Here is a 17909-nt window from a genome sequence, read left to right as displayed (position 1 = left end):
TTCTGCATGGATTAAGATTGAGGATGAATCACAGCCACGTGAGAATCTGGCGCTAAAACACACCAACATTGACATGCACGTGCAACATCTCTTGTTGGGCTATAAAAACGCTGGGCTTTCCTTTGCATGCCATCACAATCTTACAACAGGTGAACAGCGGAAATATACCATGCCTGACGGAAGCCAAACGAAACAACGCCATCGGCCAACTGCAAACAGGAGAATCATCTTAAGCTGTAAGCAGGTTTTTCCACGTAGCACCAAGCACCATTACAAGAGTGTGGAACCGTTATCAGAGAAACGGGACAACAACCGACCTCCCCAGATGCGGACGAACACGTATCACTACCAGAGCACAGGGAAGATTCATACAGCTACGTCCCTTACGTGAAGGAACTACCACGGCCACCACTACAACTACGGTAATACCAGGATGTGTGTAGGATATTGGCCCAGACAGTGAGGTACCGTTCACGCGCAGAGGGTACGACCAGTTCGAGGTGTCAACTTGACGGACCTGCATCGTCGGCTGCGACGTCAGTGGTGTCAAGGTTATAGAGTATGGTCACCACTGAGATGGGGACAAATTTGGTTAAGTGATGACTCGCTTCGCCGTGCGGATGGTAGACGTCGTGTTTACAGGCGTCGCGGGGAATGTTATGCACGAAACTACACAGATTTGGTGATGGCAGTGTGACGATGTGAGCATTTCCTACACTTGTAGAACAGACTTAGTGCAAGTTCTGGGGAATATATCGGCACAACGGTACACGGATGAGATTCTTCGGCTACACATCCAACAGTGGCGGCTATACAAGCAAGAGATTGAGAAGAGTTGACCTTCTTGAAAATCTACTGTTCCATGTATGCCATATGAAACCTGGGTCAATGACAATGATGTGTGCCAATTTTTAACATTCGATCATCATCTATTACTATATACCATGCGATTATCTATATGATACGTAAAATTTACATCTAAAATCACTTTGAGGTTGTTTTTGTTGCAGAGTATATGTAGTTTGAATAAGTTTGAATACTTAGACCAATTAGACTTGACACACATACTTCCATTGCATGACAACTGAATTACATTCGTGAGTTGAAGTGTGATTATACACAAGGCAGTCGTTGGTGCAGACGAGGGTGACGCTGCTCCCCCCAGACCAGGTCCATCTGTCCTCCACACAGCGTCCGTCAACAGTCGCTGCAGGGCGGGAAACACAAAATGAAATTTAAACAAACATATAAATAATAAACTCCATCCCCAAAGTAGGTGAGGAGTGGAGCTAGGTTTGACCACTTTGAATATATCTTACAGTTGTATAACCATATCGGATCAGCTTAATAGAAGGTTAAAAAGTTGTACACAAGCGATGCTCCCATGTTCCAAACATCCTGGGCACTATTGGTTATATGGTGCAAACATCCCGGGCACTATTGGTTAGATGGTGCAAACATCATGGGCACTATTGGTTATATGGTGCAAACATCATGGGCACTATTGGTTATATGGTGCAAACATCCCGGGCACTATTGGTTATATGGTTCAAACATCCCGGGCACTATTGGTTTTATGGTGCAAACATCCCGGGCACTATTGGTTTTATGGTGCAAACATCCCGGGCACTATTGGTTTTATGGTGCAAACATCCCGGGCACTATTGGTTTTATGGTGCAAACATCCCTGGCACTATCTTATATGGTGCAAACATCCTGGGCACTATTGGTTATATGTGCAAAGATCCCGGGCACTATCTTATATGGTGCAAACATCCCGGGCACTATTGGTTATATGGTGCAAACATCCCGGGCACTATTGGTTATATGGTGCAAACATCCCGGGCACTATTGGTTTTATGGTGCAAACATCCCGGGCACTATTGGTTATATGGCCCAAACATCCTGGGCACTTGGTTTTATGGTGCAAACATCCCGGGCACTATTGGTTTTATGGTGCAAACATCCCTGGCACTATCTTATATGGTGCAAACATCCTGGGCACTATTGATTATATGTGCAAACATCCCGGCCACTGTCTTATATGGTGCAAACATCCCGGGCACTATTGGTTATATGGTGCAAACATCCCGGGCACTATTGGTTATATGGTGCAAACATCCCGGGCACTATTGGTTATATGGTGCAAACATCCTCGGCACTATTGGTTATATGGTGCAAGCATCCTGGGCACTATTGGTTACATGGTGCAAACATCCCGGGCACTATTGGTTATATGGTTCAAACATCCCTGGCACTATTGCTTATATGGCCCAAACATCCCGGGCACTATTGGTTATATGGTGCAAACATCCCGGGCACTATTGGTTATATGGTGCAAACATCCCGGGCACTATTGGTTATATGGTGTAAACATCCCGGGCACTATTGGTTATATGGCGCAAACATCCCGGGCACTTTTGGTTATATGGTGCAAACATCCCTGGCACTATTGGTTATATGGTGTAAACATCCCTGGCACTATTGGTTATATGGTGCAAACATCCTGGGCACTATTGGTTATATGTTGCAACCAAACCAAGGGTCATGATCATTTTGAATCTGAGATTCGAACTGATGATCAACGCATCGTGGAAACACTGCTGAGAGAAATATTTAGATTACATTATTTCTATTATGTTTATCTAGCTGGATTCGTATCTTAAATAATCAATTTGTAATTATCACGGATAAGTAAACTGATGTGAATTTTTTGTCAGGCTTCCAGCATAATGATATGTGAGAGGGTATCACTTGACAACCCTCAAACCTATATTCTGATTATACGGTTGAACGTCTTTCGCATATGGTTAAATAGACTATAAAAGTAAATGTAATTATAACTCATGCATGACTCGAGACATTTCCTACATACGAAACACACGACAGTGTTAGACTGGCACCCCTTCAGGCGAAACACACGACAGTGTTAGACTGACACCCCTTCACACCAAACACACGACAGTGTTAGACTGACACCCCTTCACACCAAACACACGACAGTGTTAGACTGGCACCCCTTCACACGAAGCACACCACAGTGTTGGACTGACACCCCTTCACACGAAGCACACCACAGTGTTAGACTGGTACCCCTTCACACGAAGCACACCACAGTGTTAGACTGGTACCCCTTCACACGAAGCACACCACAGTGTTAGACTGGTACCCCTTCACACGAAGCACACCACAGTGTTAGACTGACACCCCTTCACACGAAGCACACCACAGTGTTAGACTGGTACCCCTTCACAAGAAGCACACCACAGTGTTAGCCTGCTATCCCCTGTACACGAAGCACACCACATGGTTTGACTGACGCCTCTTGACACGAAACACAAGACAGTTTTAGAGTGACACCCCTTCACGCTAAGCGCACTACAGTGCTAAACTGATATTAGAGTAAATACCGGAAGAAGACAAAATACGTTAAAATGTGTCCATTATGTGATATGGATGTTGAGGACGAATTTCATGTACTTTTTATCTGTGAGTTTTACCAAGATATACGAAAACATTTTGTACCCGCTAAATACCTTAAACAGCAATCTACAGCATCCCTTATATCATTTATGTCTAATCAATCTTCTGATGTAATCTACAGCCTAGCTCAATTTCTCCATCAAGCACTCAATGTTCGTCAAGAACTTGTAACTACAAATGTCTCCTAGAATGCACATATGTTGAAAGTATGTATACATTGTGTGTGTGTTTGTATATAGGCCGGAGGCCTTTCATACACCACCATGTCAGACTGACACCCCTTCCTTCACGCGAAGCACACCAGCGTGTCAGACTGACAAACCGTCCTTCACACGAAGCACACTACCGTGTTAGACTGACACACCGTCCTTCACACGAAGCACACCACAGTGTTAGATTGACATCCTTCCTTCAAACGGAGCACACCAGCATGTTAGACTGAAATCGCTTCACACGAAGAACACCACCGTGTTAGACTGACACACCTTCCTTCACACGAAGCACATCACAGTGTTAGACTGACACACCTTCCTTCACACGGAGCACATCACAGCGTTAGACTGACACACTTTCCTTCACACAAAGCACACCACCGTGTTAGACTGACACCTTTCCTTCACACATAGCACACCACCGTGTTAGACTGACACACCTTCCTTCACACAAAGCACACCACAGTGTTAGACTGACACCCTTCCTTCACACGAAGAACACCACAGTGTTAGACTGACACACCTTCCTTCACACATAGCACACCACAGTGTTAGACTGACACACCTTCCTTCACACATAGCACACCACCGTGTTAGACTGACACACCTTCCTTCACACGAAGCACACCACCGTGTTAGACTGACACCTTTCCTTCACACGAAGCACACCACCGTGTTAGACTGACACACCTTCCTTCACACAAAGCACACCACCGTGTTAGACTGACACCCTTCCTTCACACATAGCACACCACCGTGTTAGACTGACACACCTTCCTTCACACATAGCACACCACCGTGTTAGACTGACACCTTTCCTTCACACAAAGCACACCACAGTGTTAGACTGACACCTTTCTTCACACAAAGCACACCACCGTGTTAGACTGACACCTTTCTTCACACATAGCACACCACAGTGTTAGACTGACACCTTTCCTTTACACATAGCACACCACAGTGTTAGACTGACACCCTTCCTTCACACGAAGCACACCACAGTGTTAGACTGACACCTTTCCTTCACACATAGCACACCACAGTGTTAGACTGACACCCTTCCTTCACACGAAGCACACCACCGTGTTAGACTGACACACCTTTCCTTCACACATAGCACACCACCGTGTTAGACTGACACACCTTCCTTCACACATAGCACACCACAGTGTTAGACTGACACCCTTCCTTCACACGAAGAACACCACCGTGTTAGACTGACACACCTTCCTTCACACATAGCACACCACAGTGTTAGACTGACACACCTTCCTTCACACATAGCACACCACCGTGTTAGACTGACACCTTTCCTTCACACATAGCACACCACAGTGTTAGACTGACACACCTTCCTTCACACATAGCACACCACAGTGTTAGACTGACACACCTTCCTTCACACATAGCACACCACCGTGTTAGACTGACACACCTTCCTTCACACAAAGCACACCACCGTGTTAGACTGACACCCTTCCTTCACACATAGCACACCACAGTGTTAGACTGACACCTTTCCTTCACACAAAGCACACCACAGTGTTAGACTGACACCCTTCCTTCACACGAAGCACACCACAGTGTTAGACTGACACCCTTCCTTCACACATAGCACACCACAGTGTTAGACTGACACCCTTCCTTCACACATAGCACACCACCGTGTTAGACTGACACACCTTCCTTCACACATAGCACACCACCGTGTTAGACTGACACCTTTCTTCACACATAGCACACCACAGTGTTAGACTGACACACCTTCCTTCACACAAAGCACACCACCGTGTTAGACTGACACACCTTCCTTCACACATAGCACACCACCGTGTTAGACTGACACACCTTCCTTCACACATAGCACACCACCGTGTTAGACTGACACCTTTCCTTCACACGAAATACACCACCGTGTTAGACTGACACCCTTCCTTCAAGCTGAGCTTACAACAGTGTTAGACTGACACCCCTTCACTTACTTTCTTGAGTAACCAGTGGCCTCGTTTCATTGATTTCGGAGTTGATCTTCAACAGACTTCCAGTGACACATGCCTTCTCGAGACCATTGCGACTAGCGGCATCAGTTACATTCTCGAAGCAGCTGCCGGCCGTGTCAGAGGCTTCTGGGAGAAAACCAAAAGAAATGTTAGGGGTGATATTTAAGTTCTTGATTTCAACCATATTGTATAACCAAAGGAATGCTGACTTGAACACTGTCACTTTATGATAGTTAGGTAGCATTCAATAAGACGACTACTGACTGTATTTGTTTGCAAACTAGCAAATTACCCACAAAAGGGTCTTTTGTAAATCCGCTCAGTTGAACCCCTTTTTGTGCTCAAAATGTGAAGCCTGACCGTGCGCTTGTCTAACAAACTCTGTGCGCTCATCTTGCCATGCATGTCGAGATGTTTCTCACCGACCGGCGACTATGTGACACATGACCAGGACTGAATGTGGTCGAGTTGTCACAGTGAGACGTAGCCTACCCAAAGGCCCAGAGACCGCCAAGTGATCTTTTGTACAGGAAACAATATGGTCGAGCTTGCCAAGATGTTTGATACTTCCTCGTTTCACAGTAAATTGTGGCCTGCCCAGCTGCTGGCAAGTTCATATTCATGTTACAGGAACTGGGCAGAACGTGGTTGAACCTGCCAAGATAGTTTATACGTTATGGTTTCTCGATCTCAAAGTGACAATGTTACCGTGACATCTAGGTCCCGTGGCGTTGCAGTAGATGCAGAAAATGATACAACTCCTACTTCATCTCTTCCTGAAAGCCCCAACCATGAATCAGTTTTGCCTTTTCCAAATCAAGTGACAGCTGATCCTACCTATACTCATGTTTGACCCCCATTGGTGCCCAATGCTGTCCTGTCCCACAGTCTACCATCAAGACAGTATTAGAGTTTCCGATTCAGTGGCCTCAGTTCTGGTTTGGACCTATAACACACCCAATGCAATTACGGTTTTGGAAAATATAGGACAAATAAGAATACATTTGCAACTTGAAGTTTTAATCACTTCCGTTTTAATGACATTATTTCTGAATTTGGGATAAAAGCGACAAAGCACTTTTCATAATCACCAAATGCTGTACAATGTGAAACAGAAAGTTCCATGCCTACCTTATAGCACGCAATGCTACTGTTGATCTCATAGTTGCGCACAGTCGAAGGACATCCCCAAATGAAACTCGCTATAACGAGTTGGCTTTGCGTATATTTTAAGTCCTGTATGGTTCGCATAAATGACCAGCTTGCAAAATAACTTTCAGTAGTATATATACCTCAAAAAGAAAACAACGCGAGTTAAGAAAGTATCTGCTAAATTTATCGGCATTCAACTACCAGAAACGGCCATTGCAGACGTTTGGCACTTCACGTTGAGCGGCATGCAGTCCGATATGTTCTTAGTATTTTTTTCACTTTTCATATTCGATGATAAGGTTTTTTTCTGACGATAGGAAAACACTCAAGTTCCTTAATTTCTAAAAAATAACAAATTTCAATTCAATTAATTCTAAACGTGAACAATCTGAATTGTAACATCATCGATTGGATGAGACTTGTACGTCCATGGCTACGGCGGTAAAGAAACTCCATATGCATATTGCAATAATTTTGTTACATCTAACTTACTTATCTAGAATTATTGACACAATTGTATAAAACTTTGTGAAAAAGTATCTCATTTTTATAGACAGGCCGACGAACGTCATGCAGTGACACGTTTGGGCGTAGCCTAACTCGCAATTTATTTAGTTGAACAAAGACTGCGAATAATCACAAACATTGGATGCCATTCCAAATCTTAACTGATATACGTTCTAGCTAAACCATTCAATACCAAAAACAAATGCAGTTTATGAAAAATAATCCAAGTACTTGCAATTTTAGCTGTCAGTTCTGAAACCGGAAACAGGTACCGCCTGACACACATCAAAGCAAAATATGCAAAGGTTTGTTTACTATTCATTGATCTGGATATCAGTCTTCACTCCTATGTTTCTCATATGTCTTCGTGATTGACACAGGTGCGTAACATCAAATTTGTAAGTCTTAATCCAAAACCGTAAAGGATTCCACGCTAATTTGTCAGATCCAAAGGTGATGATGATCTACATTTATTTTGAATTTGTGTACATCACATTGACTGACATTTCCCAATGGTTCATGTTCCTTTATAGGACATGCATGAGCTTCAATGTCAAAGTGCTCTGGAAAGTCCTGCCACACTAATTACACATTATTTCATTGGTGAGAACCCTGACAAACTACATAAGGTAGGATATTTCCATGTTGTTGTTTTCACCAACAGAACAGAACTGCAAGAGTTGTCAATGTACGTATATGTGCCCCATTCCTTTTTCAAAAGATAACATTCTTTTATAAATATATGGCTAACTCACCAGCCTAAGTGCCATCCTGGTTCTTGTGATTAAACAAACAAAAATATCATGCACTGTTATAAAAGAAATTAATGGATCGTATTCATATTACAATTATATTTAAAATTTGTTTTTTTTTGGAAACAAACCACTTCAAACATAAGATTAATGTCCATATGAGGTGTGTATGTATATGTTCCTAAGGACCTTATCTATTTCCTTATTTTTTATGGAATACCAAAGTTAAATAATGACATCAAATAGTTATTGTTTATTCTCATAATTGATGTTCAGGTGACAGATCATAATTGTTGAATAAAATATGTTTAAACTAAAGGTAATAATTGAAGTTTGATCAGTTACATTGTGCTGATGCACTGACCAATATTTAGTCTCTATACACATAGTCGTTGTGGAAAATAGTAGCTACTAAATATAAAAATATATCTTAACATTTTAGAAGCTGTGAGCAGCTGTAAATCATTGAACACACACAAATCTATCATCAAATACACAATCATGGCGGTCTCTAATTTGATGGAATACATTTTAAAATGTTGTATGAAATTGTTCTAAAATAAAGCAAGAATCAATAAATGTATTATAACAGGAAACATTCTTTAACTGTCCTACATTTAGTTAGAAACTAACACTGAAAATATGTATCTAGTATATCCTATCACATTCGGCATCGCGTGAATGCTATTTTGATACAAGTTTTGTCACCCCTATTTTCGCGCATCTATTGTATAGGGTGATCATTGCCGATCGACGATACCTACAGACATATTGCTTTGGACACAATTATTATAGTGAAAACAAAATCGTCAGCGTGTACATCGCAGATACATGAATCATATCCCTCTATATTCAACGTAACATCGAATGGTGATCCTTATGTAGCAGGTGTATATATTTGTTTTTTATTTTTTTTGTAAATAAATCTATTTCAAATTTTGCTTCTGTTGAATTATATTCAAGAGACGTGTTTGTTTAATCCCATCATTCTAAGTCCAGCCCTCAGCGATCAATCACATCCCAAGCTCAACTACATTCTTTGTCCAGCCCTCTATTGATCAATCACAGCCCAAGCGATCCTGTGATTGGCTAAATTCAAACTTTACCGTCTTGCTCTGACAAACTCCATATTGCCACCTTCACTATGCACTGCACTGGGAGTATTCGTAGATCACCACAAAAGGTTAGTTTATAATTTGTCTTGACTTCCAAATAGGATTAAATAGTTATCAAAGATTAGGCATTATAAATAAGCATTTATAAGTAATTATCATATTTACCTGAAATCCTATATTTCTATTAATGTTGATGTTTTGAGTGAATGTTTTAGAGGCTGAACTTTAACCTAAGCAAAAGTGTATTTTAATATTATCTCGTGTAGTGGCCATAAAATTTCCGAGTCCCGTGATGGGATTCGAAACACGGACCTTCTGATCCGAGGTCGGACGCCTTGTCCACATGACCAAAGAGATTAACACCGACAGCAAGCTGACAAGGTAAGGATGTCATCTGTGGGATGACTCCACGCCCTGCTGCATACTCCTCCGTCAGCAGAAGGGACGTCCCGGGCTGCATAGCAGGGTACTGAGGCTTATTTTGCTCAAATTTAATATGAACGTGCTCAGCCCCACGTTGGGCGCCACATTTGTAGCCGGGGTAGTGGTTATGATCCGGCTGGAGCCGTTGGAAAACACAAACAGGTGATGATAATGTGTTTATTACAATGCGGGTGGCTGCTGTTGAAGAACTATCTGAAGAAAAGAAAATATCCTTCCTTCTCAACAGCAGCACATGAAGTCATATATTTGCAAATTTACAGGTATTATTTATCTTAAATATATAAGTACAAAAGCCATTTTATAACTATGATAAAACTAACTTTAATGTTTAATTACTTCTATCAGACTATAGGACACTTGAAAAGCACATGGGCCAAAATAGACCATGTGGTTAATTATTTTACAAACAAGTTTTATACTATTAATATTCCATTTATTACTTTAAAACTACTTTAAATGATATTATATATGTTATACAATTTAACTCAGCACCCTAATATAGATATTAATTTCTGACAGAAGCAGATGAAAACAGATTGACAAAAAGGCCATTCCATACCTGAAGAAAAGAAAATGTCCTTCCTCCTCAACAGCAGCACATGAAGTGACGAGGAAGTCAGGTATGGAAGGAAGCTACCTGTAGAGGACCAGGGTGGCCAATTAGAAGACAGATTGCATTAAGCATCAAAGGAAGTGCTTAATGCAAGATATAAATAGACTGAGGGAAACCCTACAGGTGTGAAAAAATGTCTAAAGATAGACAGAAGTTTGAAGGGGAAAATCTAGTTAGAGATTCCCAGAGACTGAAAATAAGGGAGTTGAGTTGTTTAAAGAGTTATATACTGACATTCAACTGTAGGCAAGACAAACATTGAACATATAGATGATTACGGTGATGATGTATGAATAATAATGTAACTAGGAAGAATATGATAAAGGTACCCTGCTACACTTGCATACATGCTAAGTTATATCTACATTAATGGAATTGCACAAACTATGCAGTTTGTTATTCATTTCATTGCATTTAGTCACTTTAAGTATTTATTCCTGCTCTTTCTTCTGCAGGACATATCATGAACGGTGACATTTGAAGGGTATCACGTTCTACACCCTTGTAACGTAAACCACCTTTAATAACGTAGTTCAGGCAAGGGCAAATATTGTGTTCGCTTTGGTCTTAACCTTGGTATGATTGAAAACATCAGGAATTCGTGACATAGTACTGTGTAGTTTTCTATCAGGAATAAATGTGCAACATATTTGTTCAATTGGTCCTTGTTTAATGAAGCACCGACTGTTTGAAATCGTTGACACTCTTTACAGCGCCTTTTGCCAAAACAATAATTCAGCAGGATAAAGGTTAGAAATATAAAACAACGTTTCCAGCTATTCGCGCCACTTCTGGTCTGGGAATACATGTGCCCAATGCAAACATATGTAAAATCCCATGCCTCTAATAGCACTAATACAGAACTTCCGATCTAAAGACCTTGAACTTCAAACTCAGCCATGAGCTGCCAGCAAAATACAAAGTAAAAAAAGCGACAAAACCCTTTCCATATCGAATACAAATATCTGCATAAAGCAGAGCCAGTTGTTCAATTCCAACTATATCATAAGTATATGTAGTGTAACAAGTTCTGTAGCATACTGTTTCTGGTTCAATTATACTGTTCACAAGTATACTCTTCAAAAAAAGAAACACAACACGGAACTTTTTAGCCATCAAAGCAAAATTAACGGGCCAAGGGGGGAGGGAATCCCGATCAGCTGTATGCAAGGTTTTCAATGTAGCGCCCAGCACCATCGGTTTCAACAGCATGGATCAACATGTGGTCGGCCCAGGTCAGAATGACCAAGAGTAACCACCCCATCCACGATCGCTACATCCGACTGCGCCACCTACGTGAAAGGACAACCACAGCCACCGCATCCCAAATACCCCGGACTGCGCACAATCTCTGACCAGACCATACGAAACCGCTTAAGAGCAGCAGGACTACGGGCAAGACGTCCTGTTTGACGCGTCATATTGAGTCAAAACGACTGCATTGGTGTCGTTAACACAGGGTATGGCCTCAACTGCAATGTGTGGTTCAGTGACGTATCAATATTTCTCCTCCGTCGAGGGGTTGGAAGAGCACGAATCGACAAACGTCGGGGAGAATGTTACCGAGGGAAACCGCGTACAGGAAGTGGACAGGTTTGGTGGGGGTAACGTTATGATGTTGGCGGATATCTCTTATCATGGCAGGACAGGTTTGGTCCATATCCAAGGCAATCTTACGGCTAAACGATATATCAACGAAATTCTCCTACCGCACGTCCTCCCAATTGTTGCGAACGGCAACGGTGTATTCCAGCAGGACAACGCTCAACCGCATACAGCACGGATCACAAGAGCCTGTCTACACAACAACAACGTTGATGTTAAGTAAGAATAAGAATTTATGGATGAACAACTTCTTTATTACAATTAAGAGCGACGTTTCGGTGTAGGTTCTAACACCGTTATCAGCAAGGCAAGTGATGAGGCATGTAGGAGGCTATGTTTATACAGTAGAGTAGATATTGTTATACTGGTGTAGAGAAGCCACACAAACAAGGGTAGTGATGACAACCATCGGTGAAGTCAGTGACATAAACAAAGGATGAAGCCAGTAATATAAACAACGGGATTATGGCTGATTAGGGTCTTTGATGAGTTGATGATACGCCGAGGGTATGTAATATCCTTGGCCATGGTTGATTGACGGCTGGAGTCTTTAGATGTTGATGGCTTCTTGTAGTTTCCTGATCTTGAAGTCTTTGAGGTTTGTGGTGAGGGTTGTGACTCTCTCCCACTGGATGTTATGGCATGGGTTGTCACGGATGTGGTCTGATAGAGCTGATTTAGAGTCATCTTTGGAGACTGAGCTTTGATGTTCTTTCATTCTGGTTTTGAGGGGCCTAGATGTTTCTCCTATGTTAGCTTGTCCACAATTGCACGGAATGTGGCTCCCTGCTCCTGATTGTTCAAGCTTGTGGCTGGATGGTGGTTCACCTGTGGCTTTAATTGTGTTCTGAATGGTATGACTTAATCAATGTTGGCCTGTTTCTCAAGATTCTGTGGCTCACTGTTCCAAAGTAGGGGAGGCTGATCACAAAGGGTGCAGACTGTTGACGCGGGGATTTCTGAGATTTCTTGGTGATGTTCTGTATGATCTGTTTTACTTGTTGCTCAGGATAGAGGTTATAGTGTGTAAATACTTGTTTGAGGTGGCTTAGTTCAGTAGTTGGATGTTGCTTCGTGGAACAGATGTTGTGAGCTGGTCTTGCTAGGGTTGAAACAATTCTTTTCTTGACTTGAGGTGGATGGTTAGAGGCAAAGTGTATGTATTGATGTTCTCCCCTGGGTCTCCAGATCTCTGGATTTGAACCCGATAGAGCACCTTAGGGATTAATTTGATAGACAGCTATTTTGGGGCAAAACCTTGTACGGCTCCTGATATAAATGTATTTTCCAATCTCACACCAATCTGCGCTTGCGTTACTTTTTTAAGAGTATATTTGTCGCATGGCCCTGACGATTGACGTGACCTTGACACAGAAGGGTAGAAATTGCTATTGTATTATTCTTCATCAAACTATTGTTTCATGAAGGAACATGAATACAATGTTTTAACCATGTTTCAAATGAATTTTCTCAAAGTATGATTTCCCAAGAGATAAAGTAAACATTATGTATGATATTATGCAAAGAATCGATTGAACAATTCCGACTTTATCGCGAGCATGTTTATGTGAATCACCATCAAATACTGATGTATCCAGGCATCCTGCTCTGCCGGTGGCAACCGAGACAAACACATGCAAAGGCAAGTGGATTATTTTGTCACTGATGCGTCAAATTGGAAAATATCCTCCACATGTCTAACATAAAAGCTTTTGAAAGCTTTACTGATCAACAACAAACAACTTTTGCGCCAGAGTTGTACGACGCTCTTCGAACTCTTGATAGAAAGACACCAAGGGCTGTACCTGTGAAATGTGGACACCAAGGGCTGTAGCTGTGAAATGTGGACACCAAGGGCTGTAGCTGTGAAATGTGGACACCAAGGGCTGTAGTTGTGAAATGTGGACATCAAGGGCTGTAGCTTTGAAATGTGGACATCAAGGGCTTTAGCTGTGAAATGTTGACACCAAGGGCTGTACCTGTGAAATGTGGACACCAAGGGCTGTAGCTGTGAAATGTGGACACCAAGGGCTGTAGCTGTGAAATGTGGACATCAAGGGCTGTACCTGTGAAATGTGGACATCAAGGGCTGTAGCTGTGAAATGTGGACACCAAGGGCTGTACCTGTGAAATGTGGACACCGAGGGCTGTAGTTGTGAAATGTGTACACCAAGGGCTGTAGTTGAGAAATGTGGACACCAAGGGCTGTACCTGTGAAATATGGACACCAAGGGCTGTAGTTGAGAAATGTGGACACCAAGGGCTGTACCTGTGAAATATGGACACCAAGGGCTGTAGCTGTGAAATATGGACACCAAGGGCTGTAGTTGAGAAATGTGGACACCAAGGGCTGTAGCCTCGAAATGTGGACACCAAGAGCTGTAGTTGTGAAATGTGGACACCAAGGGCTTTAGCTGTGAAATGTTGACACCAAGGGCTGTACCTGTGAAATATGGACACCAAGGGCTGTAGTTGTGAAATGTGGACACCAAGGGCTGTAGTTGAGAAATGTGGACACCAAGGGCTGTAGCTGTGAAATGTGGACACCAAGGGCTGTAGCTGTGAAATGAAGACACCAAGGGCTGTACCTGTGAAATATTGCTCAGCAAAAAGGGAAAGTTAACTATTGGAAAGATGAAGTGATCCCGTTTGTCACACAATCATGTGGAGAGTGTTTGTCACTCTGAATCTTTATGCATAGATCTAGATATGAAACAGATGAGGCAGTCTCACTGGTCTCCTATTTTCCTAGTTTAGTTGTGTAAATCAGAAAAAGAGAATTGGCTACTAGACGGTTATTGAACGATATCAGTTCATCCATATACCTGAGGCTTGATTTTAACTTCTTGGCCAAATAACCTTGTGTTCACTTTGGCAACCCGAGCAGAAATTCCGATTCATATACATAAGAATCAGATCAACAAGAAGGGGAGCACAATTGGTGCTCATAGCGATGTGTACTTCTTGCCTAATTGCCGGTGGCGTGTGCTGTCATTTTTGACAAATTGCCTTGAACCCCTGAAGATAAAAATGTAACTATCTGTGGTCACAACGTCTTGAAATAAAAGCCTCATGGGTCAAGGAATGAAGTCTTTTTTAAATGTGTCATGTGGGACAGTGATGTACAAAGTTCAAAAATCAAATGTTTTTACAGAATTGAACTTAAGCAAATCCTTTGAGTTTTGAGAAACCACATAGTATTAATTCCACTTTCTGTGAATATACCGAAAATCGTGTCATGATTGTATTGAGGTTAATCTTTGTGACAGGCATTTGATGGTACATTTGCTGTACCCAGAAATATATATTTCTCTGTACGGATTTTTTATGGAAATTTGAAATCCAGTACAAAACAGGAATGGTCGTGTCTTCAGGTTTTAGTGTCAAGCAGAAAGTTGATAGTACTGATGCATGGTTTTGGCAGATTTCTTTTATCAGTAAATATAGTGGCCTTATGTGTGGCATTATTTCATATGTCACTTATGACAAGTTCCTAGATCAAATGATTAATGAAGTGATGCTTTTATACAATGGTTGTAGATGAAATGGTGTTCGTGTAGGAAAATAATGTTTGGTGAAATTTCAATAATAAGTTATCCTATGCTGTGCTTTTTGGACGCATTAATCGATTGACCTTCAAGGTCACGACGATGTAATATTTCAGGAAAATTAATGAATCTTTTTCCATCAATAATCCTAGATTTAGTATCATAGGCCTCGCAGAAGAGCATGCCCGTGGGTTTCACTAAAGGGGTAAACGTCTGAGGCCTGCATCATTTTGGGCTTTCCTCCCATATTAAGCTGGCACGCCGTGATATGACTGGTGTACTGTTCGAAGTAGCGTTAAACCCTCACTCACTCACTCACTCACTCACTCACGTGTATGGCCAACATGTGCGTTGACAACTGTCACACAACGCCTCCGCATCGACCTTGTGATGCTTGTGAACACATGATTGGGAAGACGACGCCATTGTTGCTGCAAAATGGTGCCAAGATCTTGCAAATTCTGTGGTTGGTTCTGGAGAGTGCGCAGACTTCTGCCAAGAGCATCCCAGACTTGTTCGATGGGATTTAGGTCGGGAGACCTTGACGACCAGTCCATGACGTTGACTCCCGCATTCTGAAGGAAATTCCTTGTCAAAATTGCTGTGTGGGGTCTGGCATTGTCGTGTTGGAAGATCAAACCGGGTCCATGTGCTGCCATAAAAGGCAGAAGTTCTGCTGCCAGTACCTGGTCGCGGTAAGCAGCAGCGTTGAGGTTGCCACGGATGACAAGAAGCCTTGAACGTGCATTGCCACAGAAAGCACCCCACACCATGACACTTCCGCCTCGAAATCTGAACTTTCTGTATACAACACTAGGCGTAACGTTCATGACGGCGCCTCCACACCTTCGCCCTACCATCAGCAAATCGGAGATTAAATCGGGATTCATCACTGAAGACGACTTGATTCCAATTTATCTGAGTCCATCGTAAGTGTCGCTGTGCCCAAAATTGGCGTTGACGTCTGTGTAATTGAGTCAGAATCGGCCCGCAGTATGGTCGTCCTGCTTGAAGGTGAGCAGTTCTCAGACGGTTTCGAACAGTTTGCGCACTGAGTTTTCCCCTAAACAGTTCATTTCTGGTTGACGTAGCCGTCAAAAATCGGTTACGGAGGTGACGTAAGACAATCTGACGATCCTCTGCATGTGACGTCACACGTGGTCGACCTGGCCGAGGCCGATCAGCGGTGGTACCCGTTTGCTGTAGACGTGTCTGTAAATCATAAACAGTCCGTCGACTACAACCCATCGTCCTTGCGACTTCAGCTACGGACGTTCCCGTCTGCAACATGCCGATGGCATGATCACGTTGCACATTTGAAAGGCGTGGCATGACAAATGGCCGTAAAGACTTTTGTTTTCTTGTGTTTTTCTTTTTTTGTTAATGACTGCTAACAACTATGGCTGAAAACACGTGCGGTATTATGGCCACGTAACCAGTTGCACGTGAAACACCACTTTCGCCACTATGGTGCTGGGCACATGATTTTGATCGATTCACCTGCACAAAAACGGGTGTTATCTGAAGACAATACGTGGCCATTACTGTTTAAATACACAATAAGGGCCCACAATGATAACTGGTCAAAATGTTAAAATTTTAGGATTGTGAAGGTTTTAATTTGGTTCAGTATATATGGTGTCTCATAAGACACATGCCACATCATCATTAAGAGTTGCTCAAGACAGGTCCGATCCTAGTTACTCGTGTGCCATGCTAGTTTGCCTTATACCACCTGGTGTGAACCTTGGGGGGGAGTGAGTCCACAGAACCGTGACATTTCAGCGATCACGTGATTACCTGTTTCTAATAAGACCTGAGTCTGGCATGTTACAAGTATCACTCACCCGATTCAGATGTTGATGGTTGACGAATTGGTTTGAAATACCTTGATCCTGGTTGACTGAATCCTGCACTGGTCTGATTTAGAGAAGCTGGCTGGCCACTACAGACTTGGTGATCTTCGTTATAAAAGAAGGAATCACATTCCGACTGCGCAAGGCAAGATCTAGAGCAGGTAATGACGTTTTTAATGTCCGATGTTTGAAAAACAACATTTTCTGAAACAAGAATGTTGTCAAACATCAAGTCTTGTCTAAACAGCATCTGGCGAAAGGTGTTCCCTGGCACCCTGGCAGGAAATGCCATGGAGAAGATGCACACGTGAAGGAGTACTGGCAACATCAGTCTTCAGGTGAATAAAGGCACTGACGGGATACTGGCGTGTGACTGTACTACCAATGATCAGCGAGTGCCACTAGATATAGATGTAAAAATCAATAGAAGAATGAGAGCTGTTTCAAAGAACATTGAACAGAAAAGCAATAACGGAGAAGCGTTCTGTGTGCAAAAGCACTTGGAATCAAACAAAAGAATACTCTCCATGAGTGCGTTCAACCTATCCATCATACATAATACATCAGCCATCACGCGCCGTCATGGGAACCTTCACCTACGGCCATGCATCGCGATCCACAA

The 17909-nt window shown here is 42.5% G+C and overlaps 1 protein-coding gene across 1 annotated transcript; it reads right to left on the bottom strand.

Moving 5' to 3' along the window:
• Positions 1-1049: 1049 nt before the first annotated feature.
• LOC139444736 (uncharacterized) lies at positions 1050-17615 on the bottom strand. Its single transcript, XM_071225671.1, has 3 exons — positions 17279-17615; positions 5678-5818; positions 1050-1207 (listed from the first exon to the last, which is right to left on the bottom strand). The coding sequence occupies exons 1-3, from the start codon at positions 17613-17615 to the stop codon at positions 1050-1052; spliced, it is 636 nt and encodes a 211-aa protein (XP_071081772.1).
• Positions 17616-17909: the final 294 nt, after the last annotated feature.

This window comes from Haliotis cracherodii, unplaced genomic scaffold (genome assembly GCF_022045235.1).
Source record: "Haliotis cracherodii isolate W230 unplaced genomic scaffold, xgHalCrac1.p SCAF_6, whole genome shotgun sequence".
Classification (NCBI taxonomy): domain Eukaryota; kingdom Metazoa; phylum Mollusca; class Gastropoda; order Lepetellida; family Haliotidae; genus Haliotis; species Haliotis cracherodii.
The sequence above is the reverse complement of the archived record's forward strand: the minus strand, read 5'-3'. Positions and strand labels throughout refer to the sequence as shown.

What these genes read in the sequence shown, in the direction of transcription:
- LOC139444736 (XM_071225671.1), bottom strand. Translation starts at nt 17,615, where the DNA reads ATGTTGCCAGTACTCCTTCACGTGTGCATCTTCTCCATGGCATTTCCT. An exon ending in ACCATCAACATCTGAATCGG is followed by an intron (nt 5,819 to 17,278) that starts GTGAGTGATACT and finishes TTCTCCCAGAAG; the next exon opens with CCTCTGACACGGCCGGCAGC. An exon ending in GCCACTGGTTACTCAAGAAA is followed by an intron (nt 1,208 to 5,677) that starts GTAAGTGAAGGG and finishes CCCGCCCTGCAG; the next exon opens with CGACTGTTGACGGACGCTGT.